At 42.2% G+C, this 22,980-nt stretch overlaps 1 protein-coding gene across 2 annotated transcripts in view; it reads left to right on the top strand.

Annotated features, from left to right (window-relative positions):
- Window positions 1-22,980, top strand: part of LOC140212174 (ferroptosis suppressor protein 1-like) — a 32,788-nt gene that overhangs the window by 7,362 nt on the left and 2,446 nt on the right. For both annotated transcript variants that reach the window (XM_072282819.1, XM_072282820.1), the window contains exons 3-7: window positions 4,733-4,848; window positions 4,971-5,090; window positions 5,198-5,290; window positions 17,733-17,841; window positions 22,703-22,855. In XM_072282819.1, coding sequence (XP_072138920.1) covers window positions 4,733-4,848; window positions 4,971-5,090; window positions 5,198-5,290; window positions 17,733-17,841; window positions 22,703-22,855 — 591 coding nt within the window. The remainder of the gene's footprint in view (window positions 1-4,732; window positions 4,849-4,970; window positions 5,091-5,197; window positions 5,291-17,732; window positions 17,842-22,702; window positions 22,856-22,980) is intronic.

Here is a 22,980-nt window from a genome sequence, read left to right as displayed (position 1 = left end):
CTTTTATCTATTTGGAAAGCATCATGCTGGGTTGCGTAGGTTTTGTCATAATTCTGAAACAGTTGCACATATATTATTACAGTGTGAATCATATAAAGTTCAAATAAATCAGATGCAGGCTTCATTACAACCTCTGGGGGTTGATAGTTTTCATTTAAATAAGTTACGGAAGTGACTTTAATTCACCGTATCATCTTTAATTACTTGCAATCTAAAGGGCTTTTTAGGGTAATTTGGCTTTCATTTGAGAGAGAAGTACTAAAGGTTATTTTCCAGTTCTGTACACCACACTCCAGTCCAGCTGGTGGTGGTAATGCACCTTGAAGTTAGACTGCCTTAAGGTCAAAAGAAGAAGAGGAAAGCTCAAGTCAATTCATTTACCAACCACTCCAGATGAGCCTGGCCAGAGTTCGATGTGGTGAGTTCCTCTGAGTCAAAGATTGGGTTGTCTGTAGTTGTTGGTCTCCAGGCTTATTGTGGTTGATCACTTCACGAGGAACATTTTGATATATTTATTTATAAACTTTTCAGACTTTGCTTTTAAGACCATAAGATAGACCAGCAGAATTAGGCCATTCAGTCCATCAAGTCTGCTCCACCATTTGATAATGGCGAATTATTCTCTCTCTCAACCCCATTTTTCTGCCTTCTCCCCATAACCTTTGACATGCTTAATAATCAAGAACCTATCAACCTCTACTTTAAATATACCTTTTATAGCCTAATCAGAACAGTTTAGCACCACACTGATCACTTTGCACTAAAATAGACTTTTTTTTGTTCCAAACATATTCTTGACATTTGTGAATAACTAATTTTCTTCTGAATGCTGCTTATCCAATGCAATGTATAAGCTGCTGCAAGTAAGTTTTTCTGTTATACCTGTGCATCCATGCACTTGTGCAGATAACAAACTCCACTTTGACAATTATATATTTTTTATATAGGCATCCGTTAGACTCATGAGACCATGGATTTGCGCCTTGGAAGGTTTCCAGGGCGCAGGCCTGGGCCAGGTTGTATGGAAGACCAGCAGTTGCCCATGCTGCAAGTCTCCCCTCTCCACGCCACCGATGTTGTCCAAGGGAAGGGCATTAGGACCCATGCAGCTTGGCACTGGTGTCGTCGCAGAGCAATGTGTGGTTAAGTGCCTTGCTGAAGGACACACACGCTACCTCAGCCAAGGCTCGAATTAGCGACCTTCAAATCACTGGACGAACACCTTAACTGCTTGGCCACGTGCCACTTTGACTATTATATAGCCCAATTTCAAGTCCTTGTCCATACTTACGCACATACATTACTTGTTTAATAGCTCCCAAATGCTTGTTTGTCATAATCACCTTGGTCACATAGTCTGCAGTTATCAGTGCATTCCATGGTGCACAGTATCTCAAAATTGTGTCCTTCTCAAGAGCAAGAACAGACGCAGAAGAGAAAGAACACTGTCATATTGGAAATTTACTGCAGCTACGTTCTCACATGGGCACTGATGAGGTTGAAAGGATTGGGGCGGCACGGTAGCATCGTGGTTAGCAGAATGTTTTACAGTACCTGCAACCCAGGTTCAATTTTCACTGCTGTCTATAAGGGATTTGTACGTTCTCCCCGTCACCATGTAGGTTTCCTCCAATTGCTCCAGTTTCCTCCCACAGTCCAAAGATGTACCAGTTGATCATTGTAAATTGTCCTGTGATTAGGCTAGGATTATATAAAGGGATTGCTGGGCGGCGTGGCTCAAAGAGCCTACTCTGCGCTGTATCTCAATAAATATTAAACCAGCCTTGATTGAATGGTGGAGCAGACGCGGTGATGAAACATTCAGCCCATCATTTACCTTTGTCTAGTGGTCTTTAATGAAACTGAATTTTTCACAGATGTGTGAAATATAGATGGCTGCAGGGAGTATGCAGCTGAATTCCTAGCCTGACATAAAATGGCTGTTACAACATTTGAGTCAACTAAAGTGCATTTTCATTCTCATAATTTTGAGTCCTGTGCTCAGTGGAGTTTCAAAACATGAGGGTGGTATCTCTTTAAAACCTATCAGATATTGAGAGGCCTAGATATAGTGGAGGTGGAGAGGATGTTTCCTATGGTGGGGGGGGTCTAGGACCAGAGGGCACAGCCTCAGAATACAAGGACAGAAGAAGAAGAAAGCCCTTAACTCCGAGAGGAGTCATCGGGCCGCCGTCATTGACAGCATTTTTTTTTAGCAGGCTTTCTTGTTTTTACGAGGCTGAGTTGCTTGCTCAATGCTCAGCTCAGCACGAATGGAAAGCATGTCAGGGGAGCCGGCTGGATTCAACCTCAGGAGCCTTCGCTCCGGAGTCCGGCGCTGATGCCACTACGCCATCATTCAGAACAAGGACAGAGATAAGGAGGAATTTCTTTAGCCAGAGGGTAGTGAACTTGTGGAATTCATTGCCATGAATGGCTGTGGAGGCCAAGTCTTTGGGTATATTTAGATTTTAGATTAGATTATGAGGACATTCAGTCCACTTTTTTTGTCATTTAGTAATGCATGCATTAAGAAATGATACAATGGTCCTCCAGAATGATATCACAGAAAGACAAGACAAACCAAGACTGAAAAACTGACAAAAACCACATAATTATAACATATAGTTACAACAGTGCAAAGCAATACCATAATTTGATAAAGAACAGACCATTGGTACGGTTAAAAAAAAAAGTCTTAAAGTCTCTCGAAAGTCCCATCATCTCACGCAGATGGTAGAAGGAAGAAAAACTCTCCCCGCCACGAACCTCGAGCGCCGCAAACTTGCCAATGCAGCACCCTGGAGGCACCCGACCACAGCCTGACTCTTGAGTCCATCCGAAAACTATGAGCCTCCGACACCGAGCACTGAGCAACATCTCTGCTGATCGCTTCAACCCCGGCCCTGGCAACAGGCAATAGGCAAAGCCGAGGATTTGGGGCCTTACCCTCCAGAGATTCTTGATCGCACAGTAGCAGCGGCAGCGAAGCAGGCATTTCAGAAGTTTCTCCAGATGTTCCTCCGTGCTTCTCACGTCTGTCTCCATCAAATCAGGATTGTGCATGGTACCTACTTAACAAATATGGATATCATTTCGGAGCAGCTGCGCGCGCTGCGTTGCGCCACCATCTTCTCCTCCCCTCCGCATTTAAAACACAGGTTGATAGGTTTTTGATGGGTAAGGTTACCGTGTGAAAGGAGGTGGTGAATAATGAATCAGGTATGATAGAATGGTGGAGTAGACACAATGGGCTGAATACCCTAATTATGCTCCTATGTTTTGTGTTCTAATCAAATGTGAGCATGACCCCAGTTCACATCATCCCTTAAGCTTAATACCATATTGCTTTTGACGTTTTTCAATTCTCTCCTCAATCAGCTACATTATCTCCATTTTATCAGGTCTTCAGAGGGTGACAGAGATGAACTCTGAAGAGCCAGTGTGTACTCTTCCCTCTCCCCCACCTCCCCCCACCCACTGGAAGGAGCTTTAGGACAGTTGTTAGCTCAGTAAAGTTGGTTAGTGTCATTAGGAAATGAGATTCAGTTCTCCACAATACTATTACAAATATTATGCTGCAAGTAATTAGCTGCAAAGAATCTGCTTGACTAATTGTAATCCATTACTGAAATTGGTATAGATAACAAACTTGATGCCCAGTTTCAATCTTGAGCAGTTTTTTAATCATTTGCATTGCATGTTTATGCTCCAATTCTAAAGATAAGGTAGCGTCTTGAACTAAGACCTTAGTTGAGGTTGTGGGTTGTATCAGTCTTCCACCCTGCTAGACAAGCAAATCAGCAGTTTGCAATACTGGACAGAAGCCAAGACCTCAACCTTGTCACTTGATTCTATTAGTGTTCAAAGAGCATTGATCAGACTGCAAATATAACCTCTAAGAAGACATTTTCAGTTTTATGAAGGTTGCCATCCCGCTGACTGAAGACATTTGTCATCTAAACCATTATCCTATTCTGTGTTGTGTACTCGGTGAAGCAAAAACAATCTGACTTGAAGAGGAGTGGGCATGTGCTGCTGTCTACATCAATGATGCTGAGGTAGAGGTTTGAGAGCTTCAAGGTCCAAGGAATGAACATCACTAAGTGCCTGTCCTCATCCAACCACATTGATACCACGGCCAAGAAAGCTCATCAATGCCTCTACTTCCTCAAGAAGCTCGAAATGTGGCCTGTCCATCAACCCTTACCAATTTTTGCTACTGCACAATGAAATGCATCCTATCTGGACGTTAATGGCTTGGTATGGAAACAGTTCAGGACCTCATAGAAATCATCCTCTCCTCAATGGGCATTTCAATGAAGCAGCCACCCTGAGCGTTCTCTCTTCTTCCCTCTTCCATCAGGTGGAGATACAAAAGCCTGAAAGTATGTACCACCAGGCTTAAGGACAGCTCCTACTCCACTCTTATAAGACTATTAAATAGTTCTCTGGTATGATAAGATGGATTTTGACCTCACAATCTACCTTATTATGACCTAGCACCTTATTGTTTACCTGCACTTTCTCTGTAACTGTTATACCTTATTCTGCATTATTGTTTTACCTTGTTCTGCGTCAGTGCATCATGTTTGATTGGTACAATCAGTATGCAAAACCAGCGTTTCAATGTATCTTGATACATGTGACAATAATAAATCAATTACAATCAAGATACTTAGAAACACATACAATAATAATCCCTTTAGTTCCACTTTTCTCTCCTTGTTAGGATTTGCGAAGAAAACATTTATTTCATTCAAAGAGACATTTGGAGAGAACTTCAAGCAAGGTTATGTCATCAATATTGATTTGGAAAAACAAGAAGTAATTTTGAAGAGTGGGGAGGTAGGCACTTTTATGTTCATTTGTGTTGACTCCATCTTTAGCTGTGCAAGTCTAGGTATCTAAATGCTATGAGACACAAACTTTTTCAATATGCAATTCTAACTGGCCTTTCTGTTTTGAAGGCTGTGCACTTTTCACACCTTATTCTGGGCACTGGAAGCTCTGGCCCCTTCCCTGGAAAATTTGGTGACCCAGTTCCAATGGAAGAAGCCATCCAGATGTATGAAGATCTTGCAGTGAAGGTAATACCGTGTTACAGACTGTGAAATGATGGTTTATCCAACAGGAAATTAAAATTCTGTAGTTGTGGTTCTGTAATGAGCATCATAAACTTTCTGTACTTTCACAGATTCGGGCAGCTCCACGAATCGCTGTAGTCGGGGGTGGGTCAGCTGGTGTGGAAATGGCAGCAGAACTCAAAACTGATTATCCTGACAAAGAGGTATGTAGTAACATCGTCGGTCTTAACGCAAGACTGGGGAGCATGGATGGGCAGACCAGTGGTGCAGCAGGCTAGGCTGCTGGCTCACAGTACCAGGGACATGGGTTCAATTTGTTTGCTGTTGCCTCATGTACCAAGACACAGTGAAAAGCTTGTCTTGCATGTTGTTCATACAGATTAACCCATTACACAATGCATTGAGGGTAGACCAAGGAAAAACAATAGCAGAATGTAGTACTGTGTTACAGAGAAAGTGCAGGTAGACAATAAGGTGCAAGATTATAATAAGGTAATGTGATGTAAAAAATCCATCTTATTATACTCAGGACTGTTCAATAGTCATAACAGCGGGGTAGAAGCTGATTTCAATTTCAGATTTAAGATTTGTCACATATACTTAAAAACATACAGTGAAATATCACTTGCATTAACAACCAATGCTGGGAGCAGCTCGCAAGTGTCACGCATTCTGGTGCCAAACTGTCCTTGAATCTGTGATTCGTGTTATGTTTTGTAACTTCAAAAACTTCTTGGAAGAAAAACGTGAGCCCAGCATTTTAGTTTTAGTTTTCATTTTCACTTTTACTTTTACACTTGTGATATGGTGGCAAAATGACATATGCCATTCACATTCTTTTACCAATAACCTGTAATGAATTATGTAAACAACAAAATGCCTAGTCAAAAACATATTTACAATATTCAATATTACTGAAATATTAAATACACTACACTCCTCCTACTTAGCTGTAAGTTCCAACTCAATATAGAATGCAACTCGATTCAAATATGTAACGCGTTGCTCTCTAGTACTCTGTATCTACATACACAATATACCATATAATACAACTATTATATAGACATCCACAGCATAGTAAATTTTAAATTGTCCCATTCAGGCCTAAAGATTTAATCGCTGTGGAGTATTTCTGATGTTTTTCCTGAGAAGGAGTGTCTTTCTCCTTGGCAGATGAGACTTGTGGCTGTGAAACAATCTTGGGTTTTGGGGCTTCCTCCAAGGTGGTTGTATGAGTTGACCTGGGACTGCAGGAAGTGGTTCTGACTGCTCTGGACACCTTTCTTCTAGGCACATTGGCATCCAGAACAAGGCATGGCAAACTGCTCAGTCTGCTGAATCATCCCAGGCCACCAGAATTAGAGAATCAGAATCAGGTTTATTATCACCGGCATGTGTCGTGAAATTTGTTAACTTAGCAGCAGCAGTTCAACGGAATACATAATATAGAAGGAAAATAAATAAATAAATAAGTTATAGTATAGTATATTGAATAGATTAAAAATCATGCAAAAAACAGAAATAATATATATTAATAAAGTGAGGTAGTGTTCAAAGTTTCAATGTCCATTTAGGAATCGGATGGCAGAGGGGAAGAAACTGTTCCTGTTCCTGAGTGTGTGCTTTCAGGCTTCTGTACCTCCTACCTGATGGTAACAGTGAGAAAAGGGCATGCCCTGGGTGCTGGAGGTCCTTAATAATGGACACTGCCTTTCTGAGACACCGCTCCTTGAAGATGTCCTGTGTACTTTGTAGGCTAGTTTCCAGGATGCAGCCAACTAAATTTACAACACTTTGCAACTTCTTTTGGTCCTGTGCAGTAGCCCCCCCCCCCCCCCCCATACCTGACAGTGGTGCAGCCTGTCAGAATGTTCTCCACGGTACATCTATAGAAGTTTTTGGGTGTATTTCTGACATACCAAATCTCTTCAAACTCATAACGAAGTATAGTCGCTGCCTTGCCTTCGTTATAACTGCATCAATATGTTGGGACCAGGTTAGATTCTCAGAGATCTTGACACCCAGGAACTTGAAACTGCTCACTCTCTCCACTTCTGATCCCTCTGAGGATTGGTATGTGTTCCTTCGTCTTGCCCTTCCTGAAGTCCACAATCAGCTCTTTCATCTTACTGACATTGAGTTCCAAGTTGTTGCTGCGATAACACTCTGCTAGTTGGCATATCTCACTCCTGTACGCCCTCTCGTCACCACCTGAGATTCTACCAACAGTGGTTGTATCATCAGCAAATTTATAGATGGTATTTGAGCTATGCCTAGCCACACAGTCATGGGTTTAAAGAAAGTAAAGCAGTGGGCTAAACACACACCCCTGAGGTGCACCAGTGTTGATCGTCAGGAGGAGATGTTATCACCAATCTGCACAGATTGTAGTCTTCCGGTTAGGAAGTCGAGGATCCAATTGCAGAGGGAGGTACAGAGGCCCAGGTTCTGTAACTTTTCAATCAGGATTGTGGGAATGATGATATTAGATGCTGAGCTATAGTCGATGAACAGCATCCTGACATAGGTGTTTGTGTTGTCCAGGTGGTCTAAAGCCGTGTGAAGAGCCATTGAGGTCGCATCTCCCGTTGACCTATTGTGGTGATAGGCAAATTGCAATGGGTCCAGGTCCTTGCTGAGGCAGGAGTTCAGTCTAGTCATGACCAACCTCTCAAAGCATTCTAAACTTTATCGTTCTGATTCCCCTTGAGATAATACTGTAATGAATAATTTTCTAGATCAATTACATATCCCTGCACTGTCTGCAGATAATCACAAACAGATGGATCAACCCATTTCATATGAGGAAATCGCTGAGGCTATACATTCATTACACTCAGGGAAGGCTCGGGAGGTCCAGATGGATTTTCTGGAGAATTTTATAAGGCTTTTTCTTCATTAATTATACCGCAATTACACTTAGTCTTTTTGGATTCTTTCAAATTGAGTAGTTTGCCTCAATCTTTTTATGAAGCTTCTATTTCGCTTATCCTAAAAAAGAACAAGGATCCAACTGAATGTTCTTCATATAGGCCAATTTCATTACTTAATGTAGATACTAAAATTCTTTCTAAAGTTTTGGCTAGTAGGATTGAAAATATTCTACCTATTATTTCTGATGATCAGACGGGATTTATTAAAAACCGACACTCCCATTTTAATATACACCATGTATTAAATGTTACTTACTCTCCTTCTCAGGAGATATCGGAATGTGTGATATCCTTGGATGCTGAGAAGGCCCTCGATTGGGTTGAATGGAAACATTTATTTAAAACCTTAAAAAAAATTTAATTTTGGACCAGATTTTATTCAATGGATTAAATTACTTTATTTATCTCCTTTTGCTTGGGTTCTTACTTATTTTCAAAATTCCAAACCGTTTAAACTTCACCACAGACCTAGACAAGGCTGTCCGTTGAGTCCTTTGCTTTTTGATTTAGCTTTAGAACCCCTTGACATTGCTTTTCGAGAATCTAATGGTATCTGTGGTATTTTAAGGAGAGGTATCACTCACAAAATCTCACTTTACGCTGATGATATATTGCTTTTTATCTCTAATGTTGAGACCTCATTACCTTGTGTACTTTCTTTACTCTCCCATTTTAGCCAGTTTTCAGGATATAAATTGAACCTACATGAGAGAATTATTTCCTTTAAATAATTTGGTATCAATTAATACTAACCTCACTTTTAAAATTGTAAGAAATCAATTTACACACACAAAATGCTGATGGAACACAGCAGGCCAGGCAGCATCTGTAGGAAGACGTACATCAATTTACTTATTTGGGTGTACCAATCACTAAAAATTACAAACACCTGTTTAAATAAAACTTTCTTACTTTATTGAACCATGTAAAAAAGATATTATTAAATTGGTCACCTCTTTCAATATCGTAGATCGGACGAATTTAATTCTATTAAAATGAATATGGAACATAGAACATAGAATAGTACAGCACAGTACAGGCCCTTCGGCCCACAATGTTGTGCCAACCCTCAAACCCTGCCTCCCATATAAGCCCCCACCTTAGATTCCTCCATATACCTGTCTAGTAGTCTCTTAAACTTCACTAGTGTATCTGCCTCCACCACTGACTCAGGCAGTGCATTCCATGCATCAAACACTCTCTGAGTAAAAAACCTTCCTCTAATATCCCCCTTGAACTTCCCACCCCTTACCTTAAAGCCATGTCCTCTTGTATTAAGCAGTGGTGCCCTGGGGAAGAGGCGCTGGCTATCCACTCTATCTATTCCTCTTATTATCTTGTACACCTCTATCATGTCTCCTCTCGTCCTCCTCCTCTCCAAAGAGTAAAGCCCTAGCTCCCTTAATCTCTGATCATATTGCATACTCTCTAAACCAGGCAGCATCCTGGTAAATCTCCTCTGTACTCTTTCCAATGCTTCCACATCCTTCCTATAGTGAGGCGACCAGAACTGGACACAGTACTCCAAGTGTGGCCTAACCAGAGTTTTATAGAGCTGCATCATTACATCGCGACTCTTAAACTCTATCCCTCAACTTATGAAAGCTAATACCCCATAAGCTTTCTTAACTACCCTATCCACCTGTGAGGCACCTTTCAGGGATCTGTGGACATGTACCCCGAGATCCCTCTGCTGCTCCACACTACCAAGTATCCTGCCATTTACTTTGTATTCTGCCTTGGAGTTTGTCTTTCCAAAGTGTACCACCTCACACTTCTCCGGGTTGAACTCCACCTGCCACTTCTCAGCCCACTTCTGCATCCTATCAATGTCCCTCTGCAATCTTTGACAATCCTCTACACTATCTACAACACCACCAACCTTTGTGTCGCCTGCAAACTTGCCAACCCACCCTTCTACCCCAACATCCAGGTCGTTAATAAAAATCACGAAAAGTAGAGGTCCCAGAACAGATCCTTGTGGGACACCACTAGTGACAATCCTCCAATCTGAATGTACTCCCTCCACCACCACCCTCTGCCTTCTGCAGGCAAGCCAATTCTGAATCCACCTGACCAAACTTCCCTGGATCCCATGCCTTCTAACTTTCTGAATAAGCCTACCATGTGGAACCTTGTCAAATGCCTTACTAAAATCCATATAGATCACATCCACTGCACTACCCTCATCTATATGCCTGGTCACCACCTCAAAGAACTCTATCAGGCTTGTTAGACACGATCTGCCCTTCACAAAGCCATGCTGACTGTCCCTGATCAGACCATGATTCTCTAAATGCCTATAGATCCTATCTCTAAGAATCTTTTCCAACAGCTTTCCCACCACAGACGTAAGGCTCACTGGTCTATAATTACCTAGACTATCCCTACTACCTTTTTTGAACAAGGGAACAACATTTGCCTCCCTCCAATCCTCCGGTACCATTCCCGTGGACAACGAGGACATAAAGATCCTAGCCAGAGGCTCGGCAATCTCTTCTCTCGCCTCATGGAGCAGCCTGGGGAATATTCTGTCAGGCCCCGGGAACTTATCTGTCCTAATGTATTTTAACAACTCCAACACCTCCTCTCCATTAATATCAACATGCCCCAGAACATCAACCTCACTCATATTGTCCTCACCATCATCATGTTCCCTCTCATTGGTGAATACCGAAGAGAAGTATTCATTGAGGACCTCGCTCACTTCCACAGCCTCCAGGCACATCTTCCCACCTTTATCTCTAATTGGTCCTACCTTCACTCCTGTCATCCTTTTTTTCTTCACATAATTGAAGAATGCCTTGGGGTTTTCCCTTACCCTACTTGCCAAGGCCTTCTCATGCCCCTTTCTTGCTCTTCTCAGCCCCTTCTTAAGCTCCTTTCGTGCTTCCCTGTATTCCTCAATAGACCCATCTGATCCTTGCTTCCTAAACCTCATGTATGCTGCCTTCTTCCACCTGACTAGATTTTCCACCTCACTTGTCACCCATGGTTCCTTCGCCCTACCATTCTTTATCTTCCTCACTGGGACAAATTTATCCCTTACATCCCGCAAGAGATCTCTAAACATCGACCACATGTCCATAGTACATTTCCCTGCAAAAACATCATCCCAATTCACACCCGCAAGTTCTAGCCTTATAGCCTCATAATTTGCCTTCCCCCAATTAAAAATGTTCCTGTCCTCTTTGATTCTATCCTTTTCCATGATAATTATAAAGGCCAGGGAGCGGTGGTCACTGTCCCCCAGATGCTCACCCACTGAGAGATCTGTGACCTGACCCGGTTCATTACCTAGTACTAGATCTAGTATGGCATTCCCCCTGGTCGGCCTGTCCACATACTGTGACAGGAATCCATCCTGGACACACTTAACAAATTCTGCCCCATCTAAACCCTTGGAACTTATCAGGTGCCAATCAATATTAGGGAAGTTAAAGTCACCCATGATAACAACCCTGTTACTTTTGCACCTTTCCAAAATCTGCCTCCCAATTGGCTCCTCTGTACCTCTGCTGCTACCAGAGGGCCTACAGAATACCCCCAGTAGAGTAACTGCTCCCTTCCTATTCCTGACTTCCACCCATATTGACTCAAAAGAGGATCCTGCTACATTACCCACCCTTTCTGTAGCTGTAATAGTATCCCTGACCAGTAACGCCACCCCTCCTCCCCTTTTTCTGCCCTCTCTATCCCTTTTAAAGCACTGAAATCCAGGAATATTGAGAATCCATTCCTGCCCTGGTGCCAGCCAAGTCTCTGTAATGGCCACTACATCATAATTCCATGTATGTATCCAAGCTCTCAATTCATCACCTTCTATTCTACCTAAATTTATATATCTTTTTCAGGCTTTACCTGTTTTTATTCCTAAATCCTTTTTTGACTCTCTTGAATCTATTTTATCCTCCTATATATGGAAAAATAAATGTCCTCATTTAATTAAAGTTCATCTTCAAAAACCTAAGAACTCTGGAGGCTTAGCCTTACCTAATTTTAGGTTTTATTACTGGGCAGTTAATATACGATAGCTTACGTTTTGGCTATATTATATTAATGGTGCAGACTGTCTGGTATGGGTTTCTTTAGAAGCTAATTCTGTTAATAAATTTTCTATTTCTCTTCTTGGACCCTCACTTCCTTTATTTGTAAGTAAACTAACTGATAATTTAATAGTTAAACATACTCTGCGGATCTGGATACAGTTTAGAAAACATTTTGGTTTATTGAGATTTTCCCTTTCTAGTCCCATTTATTCTAATTTTTTTAAACCCTTCATGACTGATTTAGTCTTTAAAGAATGGGACAGGTTGGGTATTAAATGTTTTTGGGACCTGCTTGTTGGAGGAAATCTTCTTTCATTTGAGCAATTGTCGGCTAAATATAGCCTACCCAAAACTCACTTTTTTAGATATCTACAAATCAGAGCCATTCTAAGATCTCAGTTATGTACATTTCCTATAAGCTCAAATAAGAACTTACTAGATGTAATTTTTAATTTGACACCTTTTTATAATGGTTCAATATCTAATATATATGGTATGTTACTGGAGACGAGGAATGTTCCTTTAGACAAAATTAAGAATCTCTGGGAACAAGATTTACAGATGTCAATATCTGAGGAAATTTGGAATGAAATTTTTGAAGTGATTAATACGTCATCGCTATGTGCTCGCCATTCCTTCATACAGTTTAAGGTGGTACATAGAGTCCACATGACTAAAGATGAGCTATCTCATTTTTATTCAGATATATCTCCCTACTGTGACAGATGCAATAATGGAGAAGCTTCATTAATTCAAATGTTTTGGACTTGTTCATGTCTTGAAAAATATTGGAAGGAAGTTTTTCAAACTTTTTCTTTACTTTTCAAAGTCAATTTTAAGCTTAATCCTCTGGCCCTATTCGGTATTTTTGCAGGACAAGATATCAAGTTGAAGACATTAGATTTACATATTTTGGCCTTTAGCTCTCTTATAGCTAGGAGGGCGCTTTTGTTTAAATGAAAAGATGTTTCTCCTCCTACTCATGCTCAATGGTTATGCAACGTTATGTCATGCTTAGATTTACAGAAGATTCATTGTTCAATTTCTGAATCTCGTCAAGACTTTCATACATTGTGGGGGCCCTTTCTGAATTATTTCCAAAACTTTCAAAACCCTCAATTTGTTGTTTAAACTTAGATGTTGGCTATTATTCATTTTTATTATACGAGAAGGTATTTAACCTTTTTTTTTCTCCTTAATAAACAGCTTTTGTCTTGTTAGGGGTTAGACTCTTTTTTTGTAATAAATTAGTATATTTCAATATAACTTTGACTAACCTACATGAATACGGGTTAATGAGATTCTTATTATGAATAGGTATAATGATATACAGTAATAGTCATAGTCATAATCATAGTCATACTTTATTGATCCCGGGGGAAATTGTTTTTTGTTACAGTTGCAACATAAATAATAAATAGTAATAGAACCATAAATAGTTAAATAGTAATATGTAAGTTATGCCAGTAAATTATGAAATAAGTCCAGGACCAGCCTATTGGCTCAGGGTGTCTGACCCTCCAAGGGAGGAGTTGTAAAGTTTGATGGCCACAGGCAGGAATGACTCCCTATGGCGCTCTGTGTTGCATCTCAATGGAATGAGTCTCTGGCTGAATGTGCTCCTGTGCCCAACCAGTACATTATGTAGTGGATGGGAGACATTGACCAAGATGGCATGCAACTTGGACAGCATCCTCTTTTCAGACACCACTGTCAGAGAGTCCAGTTCCAACCCCACAACATCACTGGCCTTACGAATGAGTTTGTTGATTCTGCTGGTGTCTGCTACCCTCAGCCTGCTGCCCCAGCACACAACAGCAAACATGATAGCACTGGCCACCACAGACTCGTAGAACATCCTCAGCATCGTCCGGCAGATGTTGAAGGACCTCAGTCTCCTCAGGAAATAGAGACGGCTCTGTCCCTTCTTGTAGACAGCCTCAGTGTTCTTTGACCAGTCCAGTTTATTGTCAATTCGTATCCCCAGGTATTTGTAAACCTCCACCATGTCCACACTGACCCCCTGGATGTAAACAGGGGTCACTGGTACCTTAGCTCTCCTCAGGTCTACCACCAGCTCCTTAGTCTTTTTCACATTAAGCTGCAGATAATTCTGCTCACACCATGTGACAAAGTTTCCTACCGTAGCCCTGTACTCAGCCTCATCTCCCTTGCTGATGCATCCAACTATGGCAGAGTCATCAGAAAACTTCTGAAGATGACAAGACTCTGTGCAGTAGTTGAATGTAATTGGTAGTTGTTTTTTTTTTCGACCTTTATATATACTTTCTTGTACTCTGTATTCTCCTATGTAGAAACTAATAAAAATATTGAAAGAGAAAGCATTTCATCACTGTTGATGTGAGTGCTACCGGGTGATAGTCATTAAGGCAGCTCACATTATTCTTCTCAGGCACTGGTATAATTGTTGCCTTTTTGAAGCAAGTGGGAACTTCCGCCCCTAGCAGTGAATACTCCAGACAAACCTTCAAGCCAACTCTTTAATTTTGACCACGCCTAGATGATGGTACAACAATTCTCAATCCTCACGTAAGACAGCCTTCGTCAAGGGCAATTTCATCCCAGCACTGGTAAAAATGGGGGAACTGGAGTTTCTACTGCACTTCCTGCTATTTTTCGTTGCCATGTAGACCTAAGAAAATGCAGTGTGGGGTCTTTTCTGGTTTCCCTTTGGATCATCTCTGCCATAACAGGGAGACTTTTAAGTTGCATTAGGGAGAATACGTTAAGAGGAGTGTCCTCTTTTGTAAACTTTCCAGATATTTCCTTGACCAACGGTAAACAGAACAATCCATCAGCATTTTCATTAGTTGTCCTCTTGAATTCAGTCTTGTAATTGTGCTCTCCGAGAAACGGAGCCCATATTGGCATTTGTGCTGCTGCTGTTGGTGAAACACCTTTCTATGGACTGAAAAAGGGCACCAGTGGTTGATGATCAGTAATGAGGGTAGACTCTCTCCCATACAGGTGCTGGTTCAAACGTTTTACACCGCAAGCCATACTTGAGGCTTCTGTGTCAATCTGTGTGGAATTTTTCTCTGCAGCGGTAAGGGAAAATGATGGAATGACTATGGGGCATTCACTTCTATCGCCTATAACATCTGACTTGACTGCGCCTATACCGTATGGTGAGGCTAATTGCAGTGTCTGACAACACTATTTTCTTTACCTTTTTGAAAGCCGCTTCACAACTGCTTTGTCCATGGCCATTTCCTCCTGATCTGTTGTAGTGAGTTCAAGGGGGTGGAGCACTGTAGCCAGGTTTGGTAGGAACTTGTTCTGGTAATTGATGTCCTTTGGCCTTGGAGTATCCACCACTGCTTGAATTTTCTAAGTGCAGTTGTATAATCCTTGTGCTTTGGAGTGACCACAGTAAACGCTTGGCTTAAAGAATTGCACCGTGCTCTGTGCCCATAATCTCCTAATCATTTTAACACTTGTGAGATTTTGGAGATGTTCTTTATCATCTTTACTCGTAACAATGATGCCATCCAGGTAACACTGAGTGCCTGGGCAGCCTTGCAGTTCCTGGTACATAGCTCTTTGCCAAAGTGTAGGTGCAGATGCTACCCGAAAAATAAGCCTATTACAGAGATAAAAGCCCTGTGTGAGTGTTTATGGTGAGAAACACTTTGGACTCTTCTTCTGTCTCAATCTGTAGGTAGCCCTCAGCTAAGTCCACTTTGCTGAAGTGTTTCCCTCCAAAAAAAAAGGTTTGCAAAGATGTCCTCTATCCTGGGCAGAGGGTATTGATCTACTTTCAGTACTGTGTTGATGGTGACCGTAAAATTACCACAGATCCTGACAGACCCATTCCTGTTGGCTTCTGGGACCATGGGCTCATGGAAAGGATTCTTTTGGAACAAATTCTTTCAGCCTCCGAGCGATCTAGCTCACTGGCTGATCATGTATGGTATAAGGAACTGGCTGGGCTTTGTAAAACTAGGGTGTGGTATTTTTATTTCACACTATTTTGTCCTTCATGTTTGTTTTCCAGTGTCTTCCTTGAACACTGCTGTGGCATCATCCAGTACCTTTCTTAATTTGCTTTCAGCTGAGTCTGCTGAATCTCAAGGCTACCCAGTCCTGATTCTCTCATCATCAAACTTTTCATCAACAGCATGCTGATTAGTGCCCTTTTTGAAACTTCTGCTTGATTTTTATCTTTTTCTCTTCCCTGTGCAGTCTATTTATTTTTGGTTGCCTGATGTGCTCTTTGCATGTGTCCTACTTTGTTGTATTTTCTGCCCATCGCACCTTGAAATCTGCATTGATGTGTACGTGAGCCGCTGTCACAATGGTAACAAAATTCGTTTGGGCAGGCAGGTTTCTGTTTGGATGGTGCAATTTTGTTCATTCCTGACTGCAACTTACTTGTGTCTTGTCTGCTGTTTCCATTTATACACCAATTTCAGCTGCTGTTTTGAATGTAAGTTGTGCTTCAGGTAGGAGCAGTTTTTGGATGCTGCCTTGTAAGATTCCACAAACTAACCAATCTTGCATTGCATCATTAAACCCTATTACTGAATTTGCACAATGTTCAGACACTTTGTTCAAATCAGGCACTGAAGTTGAAATGGACTCGTGTTCCACTTATGAAATCTAAGGTGTTCTGGAGTCAACAGTATTTTGGTTCTAAATGGTCCTGTATTACTTTCACAAGATCAGCAAAGCTCATTTCGGGTGGGTTGGTTAGAGTGGTGAAACTTCTCAGCAAACTGCTGCTTTTCACCTAGTGTACTCAGCAAAACTGGAACTCCCTTTTCAATGGCTATTTCACTTGCTTCAAAATGCTGCTCAATTCACTCAGTATACGGAATCCAGTTAACTCTTGTGCAATCAAATGTGCCTGTCTTTGATAGCCGGCCACTTCCGCTTCTTAAAAATAAATAAATAAATCTCCACCCATTTATGAACCTGTGAATTTCATCCTTTTAGCGATTTATTATTATTATTTTTTATTCGGCCATCCTTTCCGAAGGGGGTGTGGTTGGGGAAACATGCTGTATTTTTTTTAAAAACTCTTAACATCTCATTGTACCTCATCAGGTAAATAGTCATCTCGGGCTTGTTTTAAAACGTGTCGCCACTTGTGTTTTGTATCTCCAAAAACTAATCAAAAGGAAATCAATGGGAACCCGGGATATGAACCCGCCTTAGTTTTGATTTTGCTTTTAGTGAGGTGCACACTTATGACATGGTGAAATGACATGTCCGTTCACATACTTTTTACAAATAACCCATAATAAATTGTGTAAACAACAAAGGATGCATAAACAAATATTTACAATATTACTCAAATATTAATGAAATATTAAATCTGCAACAGTACATGCCTTCAGGTTTTGTATCCTCTGCCCAGTGGGGTTGGGGGTGGGGGAGAGTATGCCCAGGGTGGGTAGGGTCCTTGATAACGCTGGCTGCTTTACTGAGAAAGGGAGAAGTATAGACATGTCGACAGGTGCCATCTTGTATCAAGTTCGCTTGGTACAGAAGTGGAGATGGAACAAGCATAGATCAGCCATGAGCGTATTGAATGGCAGTGCAAGATTGAGAAGTCTTGAGGCCTACTCCTGCTCCTGTATCCTTGTGGTCTTTCCTGACCCTAACTGCTTTATTTTTTTTCTTGCATTTTTCTATAGGTGACTTTGATTCATTCCAAGATTCCTCTGGCTGATGTTCAGCTCTTACCAAGTGTGAGGCAAGGGTTGAAAGATATCCTCTTGAGGAAAGGAGTTCAACTTCAGTTGGGTACGTTGGCTGAAGTCTTGGTAATAACATAATGGAAGGGCAAGGCTTTCTCACAGCTCCTTCGAAAATGGCCATTGATTTTACACTTTTTGGGGGGGGGGTTGATTTTTACTGTTATCATTGCACCTTCAGAACATCGCGCTAGGGTGACACTGTAATGTCAGTGTTCAATCCCCAATATATCTGTAAGGAGTTCATATGTTTTCTACATAACTGCGTGGATTTCCTTTGGGTGACCATGGTTCCTCCCACATCACATGGATGTATGGGTTAGGCTTGGTGAGGTGTGGGTATGCTGTCCTGGTGTTGGGAGAATGGCAACAGTTATGGGCTGCCTCTTCCCCCCCCCCCACCCCCTGTGTTGGGCACTGATGCAAGAACAATGCATTTTGCTGCATGTTTCAATGTACATGTGACAAATTAAGCTCAGCTTTTTTAATAAGCTTTAAAAATATTTCAGTGACTTGATAAATGTTATGCCATGGGCTTGTCTTTGATCTTTGAGGTATGCACACACGTGTCTCTGGTAACTGGGATGGAATGTAATTGTACCGATTTTCAGCACTGAGTCACCTCACACCAAACATTCAGTCAATATTTACACTTGTGGAAGAGGGGAAGAAGCTGTTCCTAAACTGTTGACTGTCTTCAGGTCCCTGTGCTGCCTCCTCTGACAGGAATAATGAGAGCAGGGCATGTCCTTGGTGGTGGGGGTCCTTAATGATGGATGCTGCCTTTTTGAGGCATCTCATTTTGAAGATGTCCTCATTTCTGGGAGGCTGGTACCCATGATGGACCTGGCTGAGTTTACAAACCTCTGCAGCTTTTTCCAGTCCTGTGCATTGGTACCTCCATACCAGACGGTGATTCAACCAGTCAGAATGCTCTCCATAGACATTTGCTAGAGTTTTTGGTGACATACCAAGTCGCTTTAAACTCCTAAAGAACATAGCCAGAGTCATCTTTGTAATTGAGTCAATATGTTGGACCCTAAATAGATGTTCAGAGATGTTTATACCCAGGAACTGGAAACTGCTCACCCTTTCCACTGCTGATCCCTCGATGAGGACTGGTGTGTGTTCTTCTAATTTTCCTATTCCTGAAATCCACAATCAATTCATTGGTCTTACTGATATTGAGTTCAAGGTCATTGAGTACAACACCACTCAACCAGCTGATCTTCCTCACTTCTGTATGCCTCCTTGTCACCATCTACTACTGGCAACAGTTGTGTCACTGGCGAATTTATAGATGGAGATCATTGTCTGGGACATAAAAACTCATTATTTCAAGATGTGCCTGTTGATGACTCCAGGCACAAGCAAGTTTTAATGTCCATCTGCTGGAAGCTTCCCTGAGCTCCATACAGTGCAGAACTGAGAATCTGACTCCTGTCAGGGACCCTTTTTAAGGTTAATATTTGCCAGATATCAATTAAGCTGGAGGGAGCATGGACTTTCTCTCCAGGCACCTGCCCCTGATTCAGCCCCCTCATTTCTCAATCCTCCCAGCAGAGCTCCTTGTCTCCAAATCTGAGTGACACCAACCACGTTTGCCTTCAGACCGAGGTCCATACACACCCCCCCCCCCCCCCCGACTCTAAGACCAGATCCCACTCCAGGACCTGCCTCCCACCTTTCCCTATTCTCTCCATACTAGTGTAGAGTTGGAGAGTGCATTGATGTCTGTTGGTGCCACTCGATACCTTGAGATCGCCATGTGGGTAGTATCTCCCTTAGTTGGATGTGTCTCACCTGGTTGGATGAATTTGTAGCCTATCATAAACATGAAGAAGGTTCTCAGCCCGAAACATCGACTGTTTATTCATTTCTGTATAAACTGCCTGGCTTACTGAGTTTCTCCAACATTCTGTGTGTGTTGCTTTAGATTTCCAGCATCTGCAGAATCCCTTGTGTTTATGAAGGGTCTTTCTTAGCCCAAAACATTGACTCTATTCCTCTGCATAGAAGCAGCCTGACCTGCTGATTTCTCGAGCATTCCCTGTGTGTGTGTGTTACTCTGAATTTGTCATCCTCCTTTTCCCCAGGCCCCCTCAAAACTTTACTCAGTCCTCATTGCAATTTAACCCTTTATTTCTGTCCTTGTATCTTGCCTGGATTTCCTGAGGATAGATTATCATACTTAGCACATCTTACAATATAATAGTCTTTTCAACCCAACAAGTCTAGGTTCTTACTGCTCCCTTTCCCCCACATTTCACTGCCCCATGATTCTCCTAACGCCTCCCTACACTGTCCAGCACGGTAGTGTAGTGGTTAGCACAACACTTCACAGTACCAGCGACCCGAGTTCAATTCCCGCTGCTGTCTGTAAGGAGTTTGTACGTTCTCCCCACGACCGCATGGGTTTCATCCCACGTGCCCCAGCAACGCCTACAAGCCTGATTGACCTCCTAACTAATCACAGGACGATTTACAATGAACACTTAACCTATCCAGTATGTCTTTGGATTGCTGGAGGAAACCAGAGCACCTGGGAAGACGTGTAGGGGAGGATATGTAGCGATTCCTTGCAGATGGTGCCAGAATTGAGCTTCAAAGTGTGAAATGCCCCCTTCTGTGATGGCGTCGTGCTCACTGCTATGTGGCTGTGACATGGGAGGAAACCAGTGCAGAAGCCCAGGTGGCTTCAGTGAAAGCCTGCAGATTCCACGTGGACAGTGTGGGAGGTCGGGATCGAACCCAGATTTCTGGACCTGTGCATTGTTCCTCGGTCCATGGTGTCACCCAGTCCTGATCCTCCTATGGCTCTTCTTTGCTTCTGAGCACTCAGTCACGGAATGATACAGCACAGAAACATGTCCTTCTGTCCACGGAGACTATACCGAGCATCACCCATTTACACCCACCTCCCCCTCACCTGGTCTCCCCTATCACCTGCCAGCTTGTACTTCACCCTCTCTCTCTCTCTTGCTTATTCTGGCTTCTGACCCCAACTTTTCCCATCTGTTGGAGGGCCTCGGTCCAAAATGTAGAGTGTTTATTTACTTACTGAGATACAACATGGAAAAGGACCTTACAGCCCTTCAAACCATGCCACCAGCAGTCCCCTGATTTAATCCTAGCCTAATCATGGGGCAATTTACAGTGACCAACTAGTACATCTTTGGACTGTGGGAGGAAACCAGAGCAACTGGAGGAATCTCATGGAGTCACAAGGAGAACGTACGAACTTCTTGCAGACAGTGGCAGGAGATGAACCACCCAATTCCCCTTCATAGATATTGCCTGTCTTGCTGAGTTTGTCCAGGACTTTGTGTGTGTTGGATAGACAGACATCCCACCCTGCAAAAACTCATTTCAGGGAGGTCTCAACCGGAAGTCTCAACCTCATAGCAGTCTGTGTCAATGAATTTGTTAATTCTGCAAGACATCAGATTCACAAGTGTTTTGTGAGACAGCTGACTTCTGAATTCTGTCTTAATGTGCCATGTTCACAATAGCTGCTGTCTTGGTTGATGAGCAGGCATAGTTTTTTGCTATTTCTGAATCAGGAAACATCTTCCTGAATAGCTTGCCTGTGTGCTTACACACCTGTAATGGCAGGTTATGCTCAACGATGAAAGATGTAAAGTACACCTCAGCTCTAGCGACCTTCTCTGTCGGACTTTGGTTTTCTGCTGAAAAGAACTGTGAAATACTTGAGCAGCCCTCCCTGCGCTTAGCCTCCCTAATATGTTGTGGTCCCTAAAAGAAATAAAAGCATAAGGTGTATCCTTATTACAGGTGTGTGCTGCTTAACGTCCATTCAGACAACGTCCGATCGCATATACATCTGTAGTCACACACACTCACACACATATTGCCTGCAATAGTCGGGATCAGAACTTACTTCTTTACATCGAGATGGGGGATTTTAGATGAGTAATTTAGAAGTTCTGTATCTTAAGTTCAAGTTTATTGGCATCTGGCTGATTGTCCACAAACAAAACAACCTCTGTCCGGACCACAGTGTAGCCACAATACATATATCATGCACACCACATAAAACAATATATTACCATATTATTTAATAAAGTGTCATTCAAAATGCATATAAAGTGTGTAGCACAGGTAAACAGTTCGCTGTCCTATGACGAGACCTCGGTGGGGGCCGGGTATTTATGAAAATCGGTTTTTCTTCTGAAAATGGCTGCGCTTAAACCCAGCCCATCGTGGGCTTCGATGTACCTGTAAGTGGAAGTGTTTCAGGAAAAAAAAACCCAAAGAACTTGCTTGCTGCGAGCGCACTTTTAAAGATGTCTTAGCGGACAATTTCGGACTTCCGCTCCAATTTAAACCCCGCTCTAATCCCCTTTAAGACACCAACATGCCCCGCCCATACAGGACAGCCTCGCGTAGTCAGGTTGTCACCGCCAGCCTTGGCAATTTCTTCGCCAGGCTTTTGTACTTCATCACCGACAGTTGTCCGGATGATTTCAGCATCATTACAGATGGGCAGTAACTGGAACTGATGGAATATGGAAGAGGGAGAGAGGTTGACTGTAAAGCCCGCCCACAGAGAAAACTGATAAGTCTACTTAGCACAAAGAGAGATCAAGCAGGATTCATTCATTTTCTTTCTTTTTTTTTCCCTCTCCCCCTCTAAAAAATCGATTTCTGGGATATTGTATATAATTTGCGGGCATCAGAGAGCCGCTATCGATATGCGGGAGACTCCTGGAACTCCCGGGATGTCTGGATAGAACATCTTTCGAATGTGGAAGGAAATGGGAGCACCCTGTGAATCCTATATGGTCACGGGAGAACATACAAATTCCACACATCCTTGAAGTTTGGACTTGAATTATTTTGCATTGAGAAGCAAATAAACTTTTTTTTTGTACTCTGTTTTCCAATAGGACAGAAAGTCACTAACCTGCATGATCTCGTAGTGAATGAAGTGCAGTCTGACATGAAAATATTGACTGACAAGGGTGAGGAAATCACAGTGGACATGGTCATCTGCTGTACAGGAATAAGGATCAACTCTTCAGCATACTCAAAGGCTTTTGGTAAGTGAAATTATTCCTTATTCTGGTATACCATACCCTTGATTTTCCTTGCTCCCTAGTTCATAGCCACAGCTGTGTTAAAGAAGAATCTAATTTTCTCTAAATAGTCAAAGAATCATGGAGCA

The sequence above is a fragment of the Mobula birostris genome, chromosome 18, assembly GCF_030028105.1.
Source record: "Mobula birostris isolate sMobBir1 chromosome 18, sMobBir1.hap1, whole genome shotgun sequence".
Classification (NCBI taxonomy): Eukaryota; Metazoa; Chordata; class Chondrichthyes; order Myliobatiformes; family Myliobatidae; genus Mobula; species Mobula birostris.
Note: the sequence above shows the minus strand (reverse complement) of the source record. Positions and strands in the feature narration are given on the sequence as shown.